The sequence below is a fragment of the Pteropus vampyrus genome, unplaced genomic scaffold, assembly GCF_000151845.1.
Source record: "Pteropus vampyrus isolate Shadow unplaced genomic scaffold, Pvam_2.0 Scaffold232, whole genome shotgun sequence".
Taxonomy (NCBI): Eukaryota; Metazoa; Chordata; class Mammalia; order Chiroptera; family Pteropodidae; genus Pteropus; species Pteropus vampyrus.
The window spans coordinates 1,074,594-1,095,866 of NW_011889013.1; the positions used below are offsets into that span (position 1 = coordinate 1,074,594).

Below are 21,273 nucleotides of genomic sequence, written 5' to 3' on the forward strand. Positions count from 1 at the left end.
CCTCGGATCCGCACCGGTGGCTTCTCTTCGAGCTGTTGGCTTTGGAGCCCACCCCACTGTCGCCTGCCCCCGCCTCCCGCTCCTCCCAGCTCCTGGCCAGAAGGACTCCAAACAGCGAAGTGAGGGGAATGGGAACTGTGTGTCGCGACCTCTCGGAAGCACAGCCGTTAGACTTGACCTCGCCTTACAGCCGCGACTGGGACCTTGAGGCCCTGCCCCTGCCCCGAGGGATGCGTCGGGCCAGAGCCTGCGCAGGAAGTGGAGACAGCCAGAAACGAGCCCAGAAGGGTGCCTCAGCACACTCCCTCCTTCAAATTAACTGTTTGGTGACTTGTTAGCTCTGAGGCTACCACCTCTCCAACCCGCCCGCGGGGCACCCAGCCACCGCACTGTCCCCCCCACGGCTCCCCGCTCGTTGCCCCCGCCCCCAGCTCCGCCCCGGCTCCCCATCCCGGCGCAATGGAGTTCTCCGAAGGGCTCCGTTCCAGCCACAGCTGCTAACTTCACACCCATCGCCGCCGCCGGTCACCGTAGGCCAGCCCCCGGCAGCCGCCGAGCCGTGGGCGTCCGGAGCCCAGTGCCGCAGCCAGGACCCGCCCGGCGCGCAGCAGAAACACGGCGCCCGGGCGCCTTTTGGGGAGCAAAGGCTGCGCCAAGACGCTGAGCCGAGAGCCAGACGAGAAGCCGGAGCCCGGGAAAGGGGCTACGTGGCTCGCAGCGCCGCGGCTTCTGTGGACAAATAGCCGCCGCTGCCGCGCACCCAAGCTGCGCGGGTTAGCGGGAGGGCGGCGCGCAAGGACGCAGGGGTCTGCGGCGGTCTTACAGGCGCCCTTTGCCCCAGATCGCACTATGACCTGACGTGCAGGGGGCCTTCTGCCCAGGACTCCTGCAACGGGGCGGCAAGGGACAGAAGGGTCCGCCACCAAGCTCCTACCAGGCCGCCTTTGGGGCTTCAGGAACGCCCTCCCCCCAGCCGCCTCCCGCCGGCTCTGCACCCCCCTTCCTGCGGCCCGGAGCCATGGAGCTCTCCGATGTGCGCTGCCTGAGCGGCAGCGAGGAACTCTACACCATCCACCCGACGCCCCCGGCCGGCGACGGCGACGGCGAGAGCGGCTCTCGGCCGCAGCGGCTGCTGTGGCAGACGGCGGTGCGGCACATCACGGAGCAGCGCTTCATTCACGGGCACCGGGGCGGCGGCGGCGGCGGGAGCGGAGGCTCGGGCAAAGGCTCGGAGCCGGCAGGCAGCGGCCCCAACCACCACGCGTCGCAGCTGTCCAGCGACTCGGCGCTGCCCCTTTACTCGCTGGGCCCCGGGGAGCGAGCACACAGCACCGGCAGCACCAAAGTCTTCCCGGAACGCAGTGGGAGCGGCAGCGCCAGTGGCAGCGGGGGCGGGGGCGACCTAGGCTTCCTGCACCTTGACTGCGCCCCGAGCAACTCGGATTTCTTCCTCAGCGGGGGCTACAGCTACCGAGGGGTCATTTTTCCCACCCTGCGCAACTCCTTCAAGTCCCGGGATCTGGAGCGCCTGTACCAGCGCTATTTCCTGGGCCAGAGGCGCAAATCCGAGGTGGTGATGAATGTGCTGGACGTGCTGACCAAACTCACCCTCTTGGTTCTTCACTTGAGCCTGGCCTCGGCCCCCATGGACCCGCTCAAGGGCATCCTGCTAGGCTTCTTCACGGGCATCGAGGTGGTGATCTGCGCCCTGGTGGTGGTCAGGAAGGACACCACCTCGCACACGTACCTGCAGTACAGCGGCGTGGTCACCTGGGTAGCCATGACCACCCAGATCTTGGCAGCAGGCCTTGGCTACGGGCTTCTGGGCGATGGCATTGGCTATGTGCTCTTCACACTCTTCGCCACCTATAGCATGCTGCCGCTGCCGCTCACCTGGGCCATCTTAGCGGGCCTGGGCACCTCCTTGCTGCAGGTGGTCCTCCAAGTGGTCATCCCCCGGCTGGCGGTCATTTCCATCAACCAGGTAACTCCTGCCAGCCTTGCCCTTCCCCCTGCCTCCTCTGCGTTACTTAGTAATAGCTTTCTGAGAGGCAGGGTTGCCCCTCCCCCAGCCTGGCACAGTGCTTTGCTCCTAGGAGGTCCTGGATAATAGTGGATGGTGTATCTCCCCCCCCTTAGAATAATTGGAACGAAACGACCTCTAAAGTTTCTACCAACTTTACCTTTCTCTGATTCTGTGAGTAATTCTTCTCTGACATCAGCTAAGAAGTAGGCTTCATTCTGCTGGCACACATGCCCCAAGGTCTGCAGCCTCTGGAGCAGGAGACAGAAGGGGAGGAGAAGTACCCGATTTAGAAGGTGACCCATTCCTTAACAGCTTTACTCATGGGAGTCACAGCAGGGTATTGGAAGAGACCTGGAGATTCAGAGCTGGGTTTCTGTGTATCGTTGCGCATCAAATCCTCACTTCTGCAAGGAATCAACATTTGCTAAACACATACTAATTGCTGATGTTTGGACCCGTGCTTATATGATCGCGCCCAATCCTTCAGACAATCCTGTGACACATGTTGTATCTCAGCATTCTTTATTGCCTTGGCGATCTAAAATGATATCTTTTTTTTTTTCTTTTACAAAACCCAGCCCCAGTGCTTTGAGTAAATCAACCTCAGGAATTGGTGCTGGTGTGTGTGGGGGCGAGGGAATGTCATTGGCCAAAAATGCAAGTTTTGCTTAATTGAAAAGGGGCGTTTTGATGTAGATGGTTTGAAATATTTAGGCAGAACTCAATTCTTAGGTCTCTTTCTCCTTTCTTCCCCCTTCTTCCTATTTTTCCCCATTAAATATGGATGTGTCTGTGTGAATAAAGTTCCCATTGTCTGTGAAGGAGAAGGTAGACAGTGCTTCTATTGTTTAAGTTCATTAAAACCAATAGATAATTAATGGTCTGCCATTTTCCTTGCCAAATGCCTGGCAGGTAACAGAACACTAAGTTTGGGGGCTTCTCTATAAAAATGAGGGAAATGCAAGCTGAAGGGTTTTCACGTAGAAGGCAGATGGGAGGTGCTGGGACAGGAGACTGCTTTGTCTATTCCTGCTCAGGCCTCAGCCTCGATGCCACTTCTGCTGTATTGGAAGCTTAAACACTCTTCTTCCTTGTGGTCAGGTTTGAGTAGATGGTTCTTAGAATAAACTGGTATGACACCTCCGAAAATCACCCGTGTTGTTTAGAGCGCCGGCCCCCTCAGAGTGCTTTATCCGTTGTCGACCTTCTGAGTTTCTAGTCGGTCTGGGAGTCTCTTCTCTTCGATGGTTCTCTCTCCATCCACTCACGTTCGGTATCTCGTTGGCCGCTTCTACAGTGTTTTTTGAAGGCTTCGTAGGCAGAGAAAGAGGGTATCAAGTATGCGGCCGTGATCATCAGGCATGAGATGGGGTGATGAGAGCCTCAGTTAGTAATGGCGGACCAGCTGAACTTTTCCTCATTAGAGACAAGAATGGATGCTTTCTCAAAATCATCAGGAACCTTTAATACCCATATCCGACTCAATTTGGGATTGTATAAAATTATATTTTAACTGTGCTTCTCAATCTTATTTGCAGATGGATCTGAACCCCAATATTGTCTGAGCCTCTCACTTTCTTCCAAGCTCTCTAATTCTTTTTTTTTTCATTTTCCTCACTATGTACCTAGACATCAGCAGATGTCTCTTCTCCTCTGTTGCTTCTCTTTCCTTTTCCCCTTTCTCTCTTCTTTCTCTTCCCTTCTTTTTTTCACTGAGTTGTCTTCACAGTATATCATAGTTATCTGATCAGTTTCATAAAATTCCAGTTATTATAACTTATTGCTTTTCAAACACAAGCCTTCCTTAGTACACATTACTAAAAGATTTCATCAAGTCAGTTTGGAATAGTATTTAGCATAACACATCCTAAGTGGCCAATGATGAATATTTTCTGAGTTCTAAATATAGAGACATTTTTCTTGCCAAATGAATCCAGAAAGTAAATTTTGGCTCCATATTTGTTTTATACTCTACTCAAATACTACCAGATGGCAGTAGAATAAAAATACCCCCAAATGTCTTCTCGCTCACACCTCATCATAAACAACCCTTTACTGTGGAAACCAAGGTCCTGGTACATGCAGACCGAGCCGATTCAACTTTCTGGTCGGGTGGGAATTGTAGACAAACTTCCGTTGCGTGAGTCTGTCGTCGGACTCTAAGGAACAACCAGGGCGCTCTCCTTCCCCTTAGGTGCTGAAAGAACCTGCCTATCTTTGGCCGCAAAACATTTCCTTTGGCGCCCTCTAGAGGTTCTTATATCCTGCGGATGGATGAGTGGAGAATGCATTGCTTAAAAAAAAAAAAAAATCTGTGATTTTTTGAATAGATACTGTTTCGTTTTCCCTTTTTGATAGTATACTCCTTAAGGCTAAGATGTTGTCTGTCATGTTTACCACTTTATCCTTAGCACCTTGAAAAAGGCCAGGTACATAGTAGGTACTCAACAGCCACTGAATGAACAAGACTACTCACTGCATAGGCAGTATTATAAAATACTCACATTCCCTGATGTTGTGTTGGTGGAAGCTTTCTACACACACACATGTAAGTTTATGTAAGGCAGTCTTTTATATGTAAACACTTTTGGAGGAATCAAAGCACAATAATAATCCTTTACATTTGTACAATCTTTTACATGTAACTACATACATTATCACATCGAATGATGACAAACAGATGGTGTCATTTTCATTTTAGGGAAGAAATTCCTGATTCTTAGAGACTTTAAGGGGACGTCCCAAAGATGATGAGCCTGGCAGGTGGTGAGAGCAGGATTCGAATTCTAGCTCCAGAGCCAGTCTTTCATCAGAGGCCCTTTAGGGCTTGTTCCTCTAAACACATAAGCACTTGAAATGGCTCAAGAGTGAGGGGTACCTGTTTCACTGCTCAAGAGAGTCATACTCCACATAGCACACGAAATAGCATTTAACGAAAAAGCCAAAGGGAAATTATGAGAGAAAAATGACCATATTCCTGCGAATAGTCTCTTTGTAGTAAGCTCATCATCTTTCTCAGCTGGAGACAAATTTGTGAACTGAAGGCCACAAACACTGGGATATCATCTTGCTCTACATTAATCTTGATTCCTGTTAAGAAAATGGCTCACATTTAACTTAGCATTTTCGAGAAGCAGGAAACTAGAACGTATATGCAATCAACACGCATGAGCATCTGTTTCATTTCACTGAAAATGCCATTTTCCAAAGTAACAAATGAGCCAATGATTGCCTTCCCTTAATCCAAGCTTCGGGAACCCACTTCTCCTCTTCCCCTGGTGAAGGGAATTATCATATCTGTGGCTTGACAGGGTATCAGCCAAACTGCACATCTCTGCAGATGCCCTGTGTGAAGAGACAGCATCCTGTGTTTAGATGACCATGTGCTTTCCACTGTGGGTACAAGATGGAACTTAAAAGGGGCCACTGAGGAAGTTCCTTGCCATCCGCGAAGAAATGATTTATGTTTGCTCCACTCGGTGAACAGAGAAGTTCACTGAGGTCATGGGTTGCCCGCCCAAGAACAGAGATTATTGTCCAGGGCAGCTGTGAGCACCCACCTATTTTCTAGGTCCAAAGCGGCATTGGGAATACCGAGGAAACTTCAGAAGGTCCAGAGCCCAGTCCTAAGGGCTCCTGTTACGTTCACACTGACAAAGCTCAGCTGCAGGAAACACTTCAATTATGGGCTGCAGTCCTGCCTCGCTCATTTCAAGTTAAATCAGCTGCATGAATGGGATTTAAACCAGTGATGCCAATGTCTTGGTCCAGGGTCCCTGTGAGACACAGGTTCTCCCTCCATCTTAAACAAATTATTTATCCTGCTAGATGAGTATATCCATTACCAAAAGACATTATATGTATCAATCAAATGTCAATGATAAGGTTATATTTGCTAGGTTCTTTCATTGGAGCAGATGAATTCCAAGCCCTATTGCCATGATTAGCATTTTCCCTCTATTTTAATTGCTGGTGACAATAATATGAGCTACCTAACATTTAAAACTTTTTTCGTGCTCATTCTTCAGCTCATTAGTGATGAGATGGTGAAAATCATGTAGTTATTGGAAAACCGAAAGACAATATGGGCAACCAGAAAGATTGCTGTATTATTCTTTCCTCTAGGACAACTCTAAAATGTTAAAGCTTGTGGCTAATTAGTCTTCTGTAACCTCTTGGTGAGGTAGATAAGCAGAAGTGTCAGAGCAGAAGTAATTTCTTCAAGATAACTCTAGAAGCACAGGCAGCCAGGTATGCAAGTCCAGGTTAGTTAGCGCTCAAGGTCATGCTGTCAGACTGGAATTGTCCATGCAGTGTTCTCATGCCTGTCTTACACATATCCCATCAAATAGCAGAGACGAGAGCCAGAAAAGTTCTAATTAAATCGTGGTCATTAAACTTGACTAAGAGCAAGGACTTTTAGCTTACTATTTGGCCTTTGAAAAATCATTTTTAGGGAAAATGTCTTGTTTGTACTGTGTAAGAGAGTGGCTTATGGTGTGAGTAATAGATGGAGATCAGGGGGGAAAAAAAACAGGCTTTTGTGTGTGCTTTCAAATGCACTTCCAATCCTATTTGAACAATTTAAATGTAAGTGTGTAAGTTCTCTGTCTAACTCAAATCAAGTAAAGAGAATCATATGCCTACTTAATGTACACCAGATGATGTAATTTAAGTCATTTCACTTGGGTAGTTGATATCAAGGTAGCAACTCACTTCAAAACACACAAATAACCATTAAATGAGTGCACTTCGCTAGGTACGGTGTGCGTTTTGTTAAACCCCAAATATCTCCCTTTCTGTACATTTTCCTTTAGCAAATTTACGTAGGCTTCAAAAACAATAATTGCCTCATCCCAGCATGTCTGAGAAAATGACTTTCAAAAACAGATTTGAGTGTCAACATCCCCAAGAGATTCCTCTGAATGCCAGAAAATGGAAATATTCTTTTTTGTGAAAAATACCCAGAGACTGTCCTTTTTGGTTCTAACGTTTCCTTCTTTTCTCCCTTTGGGAGGGTGGTGGATAGAGAGTAGACTTTGCAAAGGATATTTTTAATGACTTCCAAAATGACCAATTAAATCCAATCAGCCTGATTTTAGACACCTTTGCCCTGGAGTTGCAAATAGACATGGCATCTGATTTATGGAGAGTTGTAAAATGATTGTAGGGTGCGTGCTTTGCGAGATTGAATTATAAATGTGTATTCCTTCATATCTGGCAATGTCACCTGACTGCTATCAGTGGGTCATAGCATAATTAGGTTAGAACTGGGAAGACTGGGAGGTCTTTACTTCTGGAGCAGCTGCTGCAATGTCATGCTAAGTAGGACCAATACATTAGTCATAGTTACACCTTGATGTTTGATGACATTTTAAGGGCACCTCAAAAACAAATGAAACCCAGGATATAAAGAAAAGGTTTTTTTTTAAAAAAAAAAAGTTTATCCCAAACTCAGTGCTGCTGTTAGTGTGTAATCAAAGGACACTACTACAATCGTGCTGATGCGATATTTCACTGTTGTCTAAATATTTCTTAGGATGCTAATTTATTCATTTCACAAGTGGGTCTGTTTCAGTTGGTCCTACATGTGTTTATTTTCAGAACTTAGGAGGCACTTGCAACATTCATCTCAAACCTTTCCTCACCAACAAAGGGGCATAATATTGATTCCCTGGGAGAACAGCAGGTCCAGAATACACAGTTGGACAGCATATCAGTTCCCTTGACACATTGCTTTTGAAGTGTGCTCTTTGCTCTCTCTGGGCTGGAATTCGAGGTAACAGAAACTGAAGATTGGCGAATTTTCTGTGATCTATCCATTCGAACCTCAGTTAGCAAGAGAATGGGTTCTGTAAATAATTTCTTCCCCGGCATTTTCTTGGGGCTCTAGCAGAGGAAGCCGCTTTACCTAGTCGGCCACAGCAGAGCCGTGGAAGCCAGAATAATCTGCCCTCTGCTTCCCCAGGAAGCATAACTGGATTTACACACTCAAATTATCTCATGTGAGTTTTGTTTATGAAGGACTATTTTAAGAAGTCAGGTCACTTAAGCAGCACTTGGAAGCCAGCTTTTCTCACTGCAAGATTTTTCACAGTCAGCCTTGCAGGGTAGAGAAAGAATGTGGAGTAGATGAATTAACCATTGAACTGCCAGACGCTTTAAAGGAGGCCTGGCCACATTCCAGGGAGGGGGGAATAAAAGTTGCATTCTGACACTGAATGCAGCGGTGTGACCACCTCTCCATCAATGAACTGGCATGATAACCCAACGTGTTCGTTGTCAGATAGACCTGTGCTTCGTTGTTTCTTAGACGTCTCTGCATTAGACTCTCATTGGGCATGTCTGTGACTTGATATTCGAATTGCATTTACCTAGATCACGTATTTAATATGTACAATCCCTCGCACATTATTTAGTTTCTGGGGTTTTCTATCCCTCCCATCCCACTTCCTGACTTTTTTGCCTCAACTCTTTGTTCGAAGACCAAAATTCTCCTAAATCAGGAAATGATAAAATTATTCATGGTGAAGACATGAGCTCGATGTGAAATTAAATCATATTCACGTTTTGATTTTTTTTAATGAGTAAATTTTTAAAACCGCCATCTCTGTATAAAGTGCATGCCAGTCTAAAATTTTCACACGAATCAAGAACTATTTTTGAAGCATTTTGTAAACAACACATCCTTGTCCTGTGTCAGCTGCTTCCAGTTGACTGGAGTAAACCATTTCAGAATCTTTTCTTCTTTTTTTTGTGTGTGATCTAATGCTGAATACATGTGGTTGCTTATACAATAGATGACTAAGAATTAGGGAATGCGTAAGCAAAATATACGTATTCCTTTAACTCAGAACACGAGAAGAAGAAATGAAGCATAAAAAATTTAACAGAACTGGACCAAAAAAAAAAAAAAGAAGAAGAAGAAGAACATAGAGAGGCCTGGGGATAGAAGGGATATAGAGGATAGAAGGTGGGTGTCCTCAAATACTTGGGGGTGCTTTTATAATGAAGAAAGACCACGTATGTTATGCCGTCTTCTAGAACAGAGTCAAGACCCATGGGTGGTTGCTATAGCACCAGAGATTTGGGTTCACCTGAAGCCGAGGCTTTGTAACTAACAGATGCTCAAAGGGCTGCTTTTTGAAGTGCTGAGCTCCCCGTCAAGGGATTATTCAAGGGAAAGCTGTACTGCAGTCTACAAGGGATGGCCTAAGGGAGATTCCCATGTGGGCGGTCTTTTCCTCAAGGTCAGTCGAAAGCTATTGGCTGCATGTCCAAGCCATCATGGCTGCTTTGCAGGCAGGAAGAAGGAGAGGACAAAGGGCAAGAGGCCAAGATGGCCAAAGGACATTTGCCCACTGAGTTGGCTGCCACTTTAGGAGCTCTTCTGGAATCCCTGCCCAGTGATGTCTGCTTATATTTTGGGGGCCAAAATTCTGACACAAGGCCACTCCCTCAGCAAGAGAGAATGGCAAACAGAGATTAGATTTTACCACCCCTCAAAAACTCAGGATTGCATTAGGAAGAATGAGGTTGAGTAGGTAAGTTGTTCAACAAGTATTTGTTGACTGCCTGTTGGGTTCTGGGTTTTGCAACACAGCTGTGTGCACTAAACGGTCAAGGTTGTTGCTGTAACGAGGCTGATGCTTGAATGGGTTTGGGGAGGGAGTTTGACTGGTGCAGAGGTGGGAGGTTTGTGCCTGGCTCTTAGAACATGTCTGGAACACAGCATTCAGTAAATATTCTACAGAAAGACAAGGCTCGGGCTGCTTTTACTACAGACTTCTAAAGCACGAAAAAAAAAATCAAAACTGCAGTGGATTTCTTTTAGGAGTTGCGTGAAAGGAAAGGTCAGACTCTAGAAGAAATTGGGTATGTAAATGGGTATGGACATTCCATCCTAGTGACAAATGTAAAGGGACTCTGGGGAAAGGCTAAGAGGTTGGATAGTTACCTATCACCTTATTACAAACTGAATGCACCCCACCCCTGGTGACCAGGAGGCCTGGCATGAGGAAGCAATTGCCATGTGTGGAGAAGGTCAGGCTGATCTGCAGCTCCGGGCTCTCCAGCCGCTCTGTGTTCACAGTGACCCCAGCTAAAAACGGAGCAGCTGGCCTTGGAGCTCGAGGCAACCCATCTGCACACAAGGGTGGGCAGACGAGGTGCTCGTGTAAGGCTTAATTCCCTCTTCTTGGCACACAATGCATTTTCCCTCGTCAGAGCAACATAACGTTCCCATGTGCCCACCAGGCCATGAGCCCAAGGAGGTCAAGGAGTGTGCCCTACTCATCTTTGGTCCCTACCACCTAGCGTGGCACCTGGCCCATGGGTAGCTCCGAATTACCGTACTTCTACGTGAATGGAAGGAATGATTATTCCATGGCCATCTCCTTCTCCTTGATCACACAGTCATCCACAGGAAATGAGAACCAGTGAGAGAACAGAAGTCGGTTTCTCTGGTCAAGACAGGAAAAACACACCCAGAGTTATCCCATGAAGTGCTTTAGGCTGAAAGCCATAAGCTGAGTTTTCACTAGGCTTGTATTAACGAATTTATAGTAGAAAAAAATCAAGTGATTATCCAGATTATTTAAGTAAAAAAAAAAAAGTAGAAGAAAATTAAAAATTAGGGAAAAAAAAATATGGACCTAAATTATTCGTATTATCCATAGGTGTTTGCCCATTCCTGAATATTTTAAATAGACTCAGCCCATCCAAACTGGAGCGCAAGTATTAATGCAGGTCTTACCTTGCCGTTGGCTTCCTCCTGGGTTCCTCAGCACCCCAGCTCTGAATCCCAACACAAACACTTCCCTGAGGCCGTCTTTGCTTTGTGATAGATGCAGAATTGCTTCTTCGACCTGACCTCCCAGCAGTGCTCCCTTCCGGTCACCAGTGGATGTTCACCATCTGACTTCGCTCAGCTGCAGCCGTGGGCAAGAGGTGCCTCAACCTTCCTACCTGGCTTTGAGCACTCAACTAGTCAGCCTCGCTCCTAAGAGGAGGCCATAGAACAACACCGTTGACTTTGCTGAGCACAGTAACTGGATAATTGCTTTGTCCACCATTTCCCACAGCTTAAAACCTATCACATAAAGACCAGTTTGTATCTTAATGGGGCCAGTCTGTCTGTAGACTGCCTAAAACCCAAATAAAGCCTGGTTTGGGATATTGAAACCCAAGGCAGTTAGTTAACTGAAGCAGTCTTCATGAAGTCCAAAAAGGATTACGAGTATAAGTCTTCTGTTTTCAGTTTTGTGAATCATTATCCCACTTAGTTCATTTTTCTATTGTCAGTTCAAGAAATAGAACCAAAACCAGTAAGAGCACACTTGTTTTCTCCTAAGTTCAAAGTCAAACCCTCCCCGTCACTTGGGTGAGCCTTCCTAAGGTGTCGGTGGTGGGCAGCTCATGTGAGAATGGGTTCATGGCCCCAGACAGTCAACATCAAATGAATAGTGTCCCCACTTCTCTATGAGAAAGATAAGAACCGGGTTAAGTGCTTTAAAGCCAGATGACGTGGTTTGGCGCCAGGCGGTGGCTAGATAGAGGCTAGTTAGGCATCCAGGATGCGAAGATGAGAGGCGCTCACTCTCAGGTGCTGACCTTGCACTTGTACAGCCCTGAGAGGAAGCACTTCCTGCCACCGTGTGCCCTAGGCACCAAGCCTGCCAAAACCGAGTCCCGGCCCTGGTTTCTAATTAAAAGAAAGAACCAGATTCAAACTGAGAAAATATTTCTTAATTAAGACCTGAAGGAGGACTAGGAGTTGGCAGGTAAGACCAGGATTATGGCTGCCTTGTCTGTTTCTACTACTAAACCACATGCTCTTTGAGGCTAGGCTCCATCCTTTTGTGCATCCTTGGAATGGACATGGCCACATCACAAGGACACTCATAGCAGAGGCTTGATGAGTAAATGCCCTAACAGTTGTCTTAGCATCAGCATTGCTGCTGCTTTTTTTTGAGAGCCAAGGAGACTGAGCTCAGGGTAGTCACATCATTTCCCTTCGGACGTACAAGTAATAAGGTATTCTAAACCACACCTGTCTCATTTCAAAGCTGCCCCTCAATCTGACGGTCTTATAAGGCCACTTTATCTCAATTAACTCTGCTAGTTTCAGAGGCAATGCACTAGAAGTAATGAAGAAGACAAATGAAATTTGTATTCCGAATGGTAGCAATCCTTATAATCTTGTTACTGCTCTATGGAGCTCAGGGCAGCACATGGCATTGAAAGTAGCACCTCATAGTCATCGAAAGACGAACCTAGGATTTTACATCTAATAAGGCACAGCAATGCACAGACCACTTGACCTGTTTCAGTCTCGAAATGAATTCCTCACAGCTCTAAAATTCTATCAGTATGAAATCATTTTTGAGGTTCCCCATAGCTCTAAAGTGTTTATTCCCATGAGTTATAATGAATGTGAACGTGGGGATTCGTATGCTTTCTTGGTTTGTTTGTCTCTTAAAATCAGATAATGAGAATTCCCATAGCAAACATGGCTTGCTGAGGTCTGTGACCTCCGAGAAGGAAGAGAAATATGAGTAATGATGTAGCAAATGCTGAGAGAATTACTTATTAGACGGTATTTAATATTTAATTTCTTCTAGTGGTTTAATGACGGACAATACCGGGTTGTAAAATTGTGCGCCATTTTAGTCAGTCCATTTGTTTTGAAGGGAATAGTGACTGAGATATTTAATTGACAGACAACGGTTTCTTTTGAATATTTAATTAGTGACTTGGTGGTGCTTATCAGAATTACCTATCCGGCTTTTTTCAAATGTGCATGTCAGCTGTGATCAACAAGCCATTTTCTGCCAGCGTTGCCTAGAAGTGATAGAGCTGGGCGCTTACGTAGCCTGAGTATCCACAGCTGGGGGACTGGCTTTTGTGGTTTCCTTTTTGTTGTCTGCGGACCCCAGGATATAGACACTGTGGCCTTAAGGAACTGCCTTAAGCCTGCTCTACATCAGGCGCTTCATCCATAACAAGATGACAATAAGATGCCTGCTGCCAAAACTTTACCATTTTTAAATATGAAAGGAGTTGATGAATATGAAAGAGTTTGAACCAATAAACACCAGTATCCAAGCACTAGACAGTAGTCGTATTATTTCTGAAACAGATGAGTCGAATGCTGTCACCCAGGAGCGGGCTGCCTTGCTCTCCCATTGGGTTGGAACTCTGCCCAACACAGGACAGAAGTCAACAGCCAGAAAGCCCCCAGGCATCCCTGTCCCTTCTCCCGCTCTGAGCTCCCATAGCCAGTCTATCGCAAGTTCCTGACGAGTCCTGAATGTCCCCAAGTCTATCCACCTGTGTCTCTGCTCCTTTCAACCCTTTCCAACCTACCGTCCACGGTGGCACCAGCGTGGTGATTTTCTTATGATGACGGCCTAGACCGCTGCTCTTCAGACAAAGGCGGAACTCTGTCCTGGGACCCACCCACCTTTTAGGTCTGATGTGCCTCCCTCCGATGGTGGCATTCTCCATCTCCTCCTCATTCCCAGAGACGCAGTGCCCTTCATTCAGTTCCTTGAAAGACGCACGTGCCTTTTTCTGCCTCTGAGCTGTCTGAATTTTTACTCCTCCTTTGCCTGAGATGCTCTTCCCTTATTCTCAGCCCAAGGAACCTTTTCTGGGGAGCTTCCCTGCCCTCCCTTCGGTTGCAACTTAATCACATTTTTAAATCCCCCCTCTTTTATCGGAAAGCATATACCGTGTGTGTGTGTGTGTGTGTGTGTGTGTGTGTGTGTGTGTGTGTGACTATTAATCCTGCGACTGTCTTTCCTACCTAACAGTAAGTGCAATGGAAATAGAGAATGAGTCTGATTTGCTTGCTCACCAGGATCTTCTCAGTATCCCATACTTGACTGGCGTTTATTTATTTATTTATGACGGAGAGTGGAAGGGAGGGAGGGAAGAGCGGGAGGGAGGAAGGGTGGGGATTAACGTGGGGCTGGAGTTAAAGGTCCAGTTGGTACTTCTGGCTTCTTTAGAGGATGTATGGCAATAGAATTTCAATGTTCAAGAAGGTGAGATAAGCTTTGGTGGACCAGGGTTCAGGTTGCTGCTTCTGCCAGGCTTCTGGACTGTTTCTCTCTGACTCAAGTACTGGATAAGGCTAAAATCTGCAGATAAAATATTTTCGGCACCAGCAGTAGAACAGGAATCGTACCAAGGGAAGATGACCCGATGAATCTGCCAATTTGTAACTCCAGCGATCCTGCACAAAATCATTATGCTCTTCTTTTCATAGTTTATGTGCTGGTAAAAATACTCGTGGCTTCCACAGTCTTTAAAGAGATGGTGTCATGAAAGAGGCAACGCCCAGTTTTATTAAACGTAATTACTCTTACTGCTTATTTCTTATGACGAATCTCAATAAAGCTGCGTTGTCAAGTAAACATATAGGATGTGTTGACCTCAAAGAGGAAATCGACATTAATGTGGGATTGGATGGACAGATGGATGGATGGATGGATGGACGGATGGACAGACGGACGGACAGACAGACTGACAGACTAATGAGAAGGATTTTTGAGTCCTACTGTTGTTTGTCTGCTCCACTTTGGGGACAGGTCCGTAAGTAATGAACGAATGAACAGGGCTGCTGGGGAGAGTATCGCAGCCAAAATGAAAAGATTGGTAGGAGGCTCAGGCCATAGCACCACCAGCAAACAGCCTGGTTAATGCAAATGTATGCCTGTGATATTTTACCTGATCTTTCCAAATCATTTGATGGAAAGCTGAGAGACTGTGTTTAATACAAATGTTATTTCTCCAATATGGTGTATTTTACCAAAGGAAACAAAACAAAAAAGAGAGAGAAAGGACGATTTCTCTTTCTCGGAGTGTTCTCTTTGACCTTTAAAAACTAAGCAATAGTTAAAGGAGGCAGTATTGGAACTCCACTGAGCCACTATTTTGATGAAACGTTGGAGGAGAAACCTGTATTTCAAAGCTCACTTCTTTCCTTTGAACCAACACTGACGCCAAATAATCTGCTCGGAGCTCTCATACTAAAAAAAGAAAAATACTTGGCATTTGTAATATAATTTCTATTTTTAAGTTTTCTGCTGTTTAGCGTGCAGCTGGTGTAACTTGGTTAGCGGACGAGCCCTGTTGCTTCTCAGACGCGAGGCAGCCCCAAAAGGCCTCTTCCCATCCAGACCCCCGGCAGCCTCCCGTTCCTGCGCTGTTCACTACCTAGTGGGAATATTTTTTCCCCTTCCCACATGGCATCTCTGTCACCATTTGCAAAACTCTACTGGGTAGAGGAAATGAGCTGTTATCGCCCCGTGATTGCTGATTAGTTCCTGTGCCTGCCCCTGGCTGGCGGTGGTGTCAGACCCCCGGCTGGCGGTACAAGTGAGAGCAGCGCCCTCTGGCGGCTGCCCCCCAAACCCCAGGAGAGGGGAAGCTCTACCAGCAGCACACCCAGAACCTGCCGCCTCCTGGCTTCTCAGTGTTTCTCCCTCCAGACCACAGAGGGCAGTTACACAAACATACTTCCTGTACTTAAATACAAGGCCATTGTCCACAGGACTCACGGTGGGAGCGAGGAACCCCAATCTGAATGCCTCTGGTCATCGGACTTGGATTTCTAGAACCACAGACATTCCAAGTTTGAAAGGATGGTCAAGGCCACCAAAGGCCCCTTCGAATTGAAGCAGGACTCCTGTCCCCAGTGTCCTGGATGGGGGCAGGAGAGGGACTCTTAGGGCTAAAAAACTTCAGAAGGAATCAGGAGGCAGCCTGCATTTTGTGTCCTACCCGTTCTGGCAGACAGGCCAGTGGCTTTCTGGGGGACAACTCCTGAGTCGAGGAGATAGGCAAGTCAGCCCCTCCTCTGCCCCAAATCTAGCACGGCTCCCCTTTTGTGCTGGATGAGCCTGCTGTCCCTCGGGGGACCACAAGATCCGCCTCCGGCCCCCACCTTCTTCGGCCCTGTGTCCCACGACACTCTCCCTCTTTCGCTCAGTTCCAGCTCAGTCTCTCCTAGAAGTCCTTCGAGTGTCCCCTCCTGGCCTTACCATCGGCTGGTCCCTCCGCCCGGAGCGTCCTTTGCCCAGACGTCCGCATGGTTCACTCACTCTCCTCCTCCACGTTTTGGCTGGAAAGCCACCTTCTCAGAACATCTACCCTGACGTTCTTATTTAAATTGGTCACCTCTCTTCCACGTGGCATCACTGCCCACCCCCCACATTGCCCTCCCCTTTACAGTGCTCCATTTAAAAAAAAAAAAAAAATCACTTTTTCCTTCTACCACTCCCGATAATGAATTTGGCTCTGCTGCCAGCAGGGCAGGGGCGCAGATAGGAAACTGTGTCGTTTTTTTGCATCCCGGAGTGGAGGACAGTGCCTGGCCTGTCCTAGGCACTGAAGAAATATTGGCTGGGTGATGCATGAGGGAAGGGATTTCCATCAGTCACTGGGTCTGGATGTTTCTTCTCATTCTCAGACCAACACAGGCTTCTTCTCTAGACGTAGAGATTAAAAGCAGAGTCTTCGGAAAAGGGGCTGGACGTTTGCAGTCAGCAGACACGGTTCATTCTCAGCCCCCACCGCCTGGCCGTGGGCACAGACAGGTGTCTTCACCTCTCGAGCCTCACATTTCTCATCGGAAAAGTGGGTGTCATAACCCCCATACTGACCTGTTATTGTAAGGGGAAAATATTTTTTATAAAGCGCCAGGCATCTAGGAGAAACTTAATAAATTTAACTATTATTTTTGCAATGGTCACAGTTGGATACAGCTATCTGTCACGAATTGTTTAAAGATTGAATAGCCCGAATTGTAGAGCAGACAGCAGGCATATCGGAAGTGGGTTTTTAAAGTCTCTGTAAAGGTGACTAGCTCGTGTCTTATCGATCATCCTTCTTTATCCCTTTTACTGGCTACGAGTGTTTGCTGATAATGGAACATTTACTCCACATCATTCCTTCGGATGCCTGACTGGTTTGCTCCCCTTTTTTGCATCTCTGCTCAGATGTAACCATATCAGAGATACCGTCCCTGACCCCACAGGAAGGAGGAGCCCGCTTCTCCTCTCTTTACCTTCTCCTCTTAATCGGCTTTATTTTTCTCCATAGCACTTTTCATCGGTGCACGGGAAATGCTATGCGTTTTTACTTATTTGTTTATCGTCAGTGTCCCCATAGGGTGATAGAGGGATTTAGACTGATTTGTTGACTGACACATCCCCAGAGCTGTACGCTTACTGATTTGAAGTGACTGCTCTTTATTAAGCAATCGCCTGGGAATGGAGTTTGAAGACAGGCAATTGGCCTGTGCCTCCCCCAGCAGTGTATGCCACGGGTAGGAGGCCCATACATCGTGGTGTGTCCAGGACACTCCAGATGTATGCCTGTCTCCTTTCACGCTCAAAAGTGTCCCAGTTTGCAAAATAAATGACATTGTCACATGAGTCCAAAAGAATTATGGAGTCCAAAAGAATTAAGTATGACACATAATCCCTTATTAAAGGAACACAGAGTCTCAATGAGAAAGGAATAGAAATTACTATTGATAGTCACAGCTAACATATACTGAATGCTCATCATAGGCCAAGGACCCTATGTAATTTCCTCTCTCTGTCACGACACCGCATGAAGTAGGTACAGTTGTCCCATTTAATATATGAGGAGCCTGAGGCTTACAGAGGTTAAGTAAATACCTCATCTTCCCAGACTAGCAAAGGCAGAGCTGGGGATTCAGAAGCAGATCTTTGCATCGCTCAGTCTCAGTCGCAGAGACTGTGGTGGGGCTTTTCCGTTCGTGACCATCTTTTATCCTGTGGCAATCCCGGAAGGTTAATTGTCCCACTCTTTTTAAATTGGTGAAATAGGCTTAGCTGTGGTCAGCGGCGGAATGAGGATTCAAATCTAGAATGAGCATATTTATGAAAAACATTGCAAACGGGGTGGTGTTGCGCGTGAGTCACCGTGGGCTGGAGACATTTTATGTTCCTGGCTTTTATTATATTTTTACTACCTAATGTGTCACAAAGTGTATAACTCAGCACTGTAGACCAAAACACACTGCACTTACGAATAGCCACCATGTACTTACATTTGGAAAAAACATTTTATTTGATTCAAACGTTAAATAAGCACACTTGGAAAAGCAGAGGTAAACTAAACCCTTGTGAACAGATTAGCCGATGTTTATTCCCTACTACAGATGTCAACTGACGTTTGTCCGCAGATTAGCTGTCATTTTCAAGGCATTCTGTTCTCTGTCCTCATCAGAGAAAACAGTGCTGGGAAACCATTTTATCCCTCCCACCCTGTAAAACAGTTGGGAAACTTTGTAAAGTTATTCCATATAAAGTCACCTTCTCTATGAATTGGGCTACTCGACTCTGTCCTAGAAACTCTTTTTTTCATCTTTCTTAGATCAATGTGATATTCCTTTGTAACAGTAAACACCCTTTTTGTAAAGCAAAGCCGAAGATAATATGGGCTTCCTTGGAGAGTCAGTGGCAAGACATAGGTGACTTGAGAAAACGCTCCAGTTTTTGGTCGCTACTGTACTTAGTCAACCCTGCACAACAGATGCATTTTAACAGAAAACAAGCTCTTGGGAAGCTGCTATTTTTAGCTCAGTAACTAATGATGAATCAAAATGTTTCTTCAAACCCAATTACCCAATAAAAATTGCCATAGTAACCATCACATTACAGGACGCCTCCTTCATGCTCACACCAAAAAAATTCCTTAGGAGCTGCCGCCACCACCTCCTTGACACTGCCATCTGCGACACAGGGAGAAGAAGGGAGAGATGGCAGGGAGGCTGGCGAGGAGGAGCTAATTCTGACTGGTGCACATCGCCGGGTGGAAGGAGTCTCGGGGCAGAGACATAGGGCTAGAGAATCATTTTCCGTGGAACTCTCCGGTGGTTTTCACCAGGATCTAGAAGGGATTCAACCTCCAAGGGCATCAGAGTACACAAGACTAGAGCTCACTCAAGGGGCCCTTTCCTACCACATACTGTGGGGCCACCCTTCCCCCGACCCCCACCCCCTCCCCTCACCCCCGGAGGAATTGCTGCCTGCCTCTTTTCTTGGCCAACTCCTCCTCATTCTTCAGGTTTCATTTAAGTATTTCATTCATCAGAGGTTTTCCTTTAACTACTTGGTCTAAATTAAGGTCCCCAGTAGATGCCCCATAGAGAAGGCACCTTAGTTATTTTTTTTTTTTTTTTTTTTTTTGCCCCTGGAATCTAAAACAGAACCTACATCATATTTGGGACTCAATGAATATTTACAAAATGAATGAAGAAAGGAGGAAGCTACCTATGAGATAGTCATCCTCCTCTTCCATCTACGGGTCTGGATGGTACAGACTAATTAAATTCATGAATTAAATCACTCATTCCACAAGCATTGGAGGCTACTGCATCAGTAAGGGTAATGAACACTTGCTGGTTGTTACAGATTTGATCTCCTGAGAAGTAGACTCTGAGAGGGAGATTAGTGCGTAGGGAGTCTATCAGGGGATGCTGTCCGAATCGGCACCCACGGAAGGGGAGAGAAAGGAGCTAGTTGACCTGTGATGCAGTTTCGGCAGAGGCCTGTCAGTCGCGTGGGGGGTTCTGCAGCTGAGATCTTTCTGAGATATCTGAGTTGGAGTTACAAACATTTATTCTCCTGCGTCGCTCAGTCTTGGGGCATGACCTTGGGTGAGAAGGCCCTCGTCGGGTCCTCCAAGGAGGCTGACGGCGGAGGGCTGTCTGCCAGCAGCCACCCTAGGAGAGGATTCTCCATGCGTCAGTCCTGAAGGGAGCTCTCACGGCCCCCACAGGACCCACCACAGTCCACCCCTTGTGCCGCTAGGAACCCTTCACACGAGTTCTAAGAGCAGTTCTTCTGTGATCCTGGTGAGCCTCTCTTCTTCGGGGACACTTAGAGGAGGACAATTAATGGGATAAATTATAGTCCCCACCATTGCCGCTGGTCTTGGGCTGCACCTGGTACACGTGGTCTCCCTCTTCTTCTGTTTGTTCTGGACTCGACTCACCCTCAGCCAGCACCTCTGCTGGTCTTGGTGGTTTACCTGATGGCTTGGTCCAGATTCTAACCTCTCAGAGGTCTGTACCTCTGGTCACCATGCCTTTTTCAGGCCAGGGTATCGCTCCTACCTGGCTGGTGACTCTTCTTGTCTAGTAGTCACTCGACATGAGAAATCCAACATGCCATATGCTACAGTTCGGTAGCACTCTGGCTGTGTCGCCTGGCGGAAGTATTCAGCCTGTGGAAAGCTGGAATTCCAAAGCCACTTGAGCCCAGGGTTTTAGGCTGTCATCACAGGCTCCACAAGTAGATCATTAGGGATAAGTAGGGCCATTCCTACTTCCTCCTCTCGTTTCCCAGACTCATGCATTCTACCTACCGGGAATACCGTGGACCCTTTGATGTAAAGCGTCCACTGAATTTGCATGGGGGCACCCCATTCTTGAAAAGTAATTGACTACAGGATGGCACCAGGGTGTCCCATTTGATCATGGCATCAGCTTCGGGGAGTGGGGTAAGTGGTGCAGCCACTGGATCCCGTAGCCTTATTCCACTCCCACACCGTCTCCACCACCGAGGACGACTCTTGGTCTGACACGACACTACTGGAGGTACCTACAGTGTTGTCCCTAAGCTAGACTCTCCTACACACATCTGTCCCCAAAACTATAACAAAACTACCCTAGGCTCAGCCTGCCAGCTTCATTTAAACATTTTTAAAGCCTACCCTGGAAACAGAACCACTCTTCAAGGTAGACAACCCAGACTCCCAGCTCTTCCCTGGCCTCTGTGTCAGGAACTGAGAATGTGGCAAAGGTGGCTGTTTCCTCAGTGACCCGCCAGTGACCTGACCAGGAGGACAGGAAGGGTCTCTGCAGCAGGGGAGCAATCCACTGGAGTCTCACAGGCCCCAGCAGACCCTGGGCCTCCTTCTGTCTGCATCCATAATGCACTTTAGACGCAATGCCTGACGGGCCCGAGATAAAGAGGGGAGAGAATTGAATCAGTGTCCACTTTGGTCTGATTTGGTCTTTTGTCTGATTTGCCTGCCTGTGAATATGGATAGACTTCATTTCCCACGGAGCGTTGCAAATGCCCCTGTGTCTGCATTTCTGAGGGACCTTCTCAGGAAGGACCCCTGATTCTTTTCCGACCACTGGCAATGTAGGAGTCACTAATTTATTTTATCACTCAACAAACATTTATTAGGTATGC

The 21,273-nt window shown here is 46.9% G+C and overlaps 1 protein-coding gene across 1 annotated transcript in view; it reads left to right on the forward strand.

Annotated features, from left to right (window-relative positions):
* Positions 1-1,018: 1,018 nt before the first annotated feature.
* The window catches only part of ADCY8 (adenylate cyclase 8), a 170,549-nt gene continuing 150,294 nt past the window's right edge, over positions 1,019-21,273 (forward strand). The window contains exon 1 of the mRNA XM_011373832.1: positions 1,019-1,984. Coding sequence (XP_011372134.1) covers positions 1,019-1,984 — 966 coding nt within the window. The remainder of the gene's footprint in view (positions 1,985-21,273) is intronic.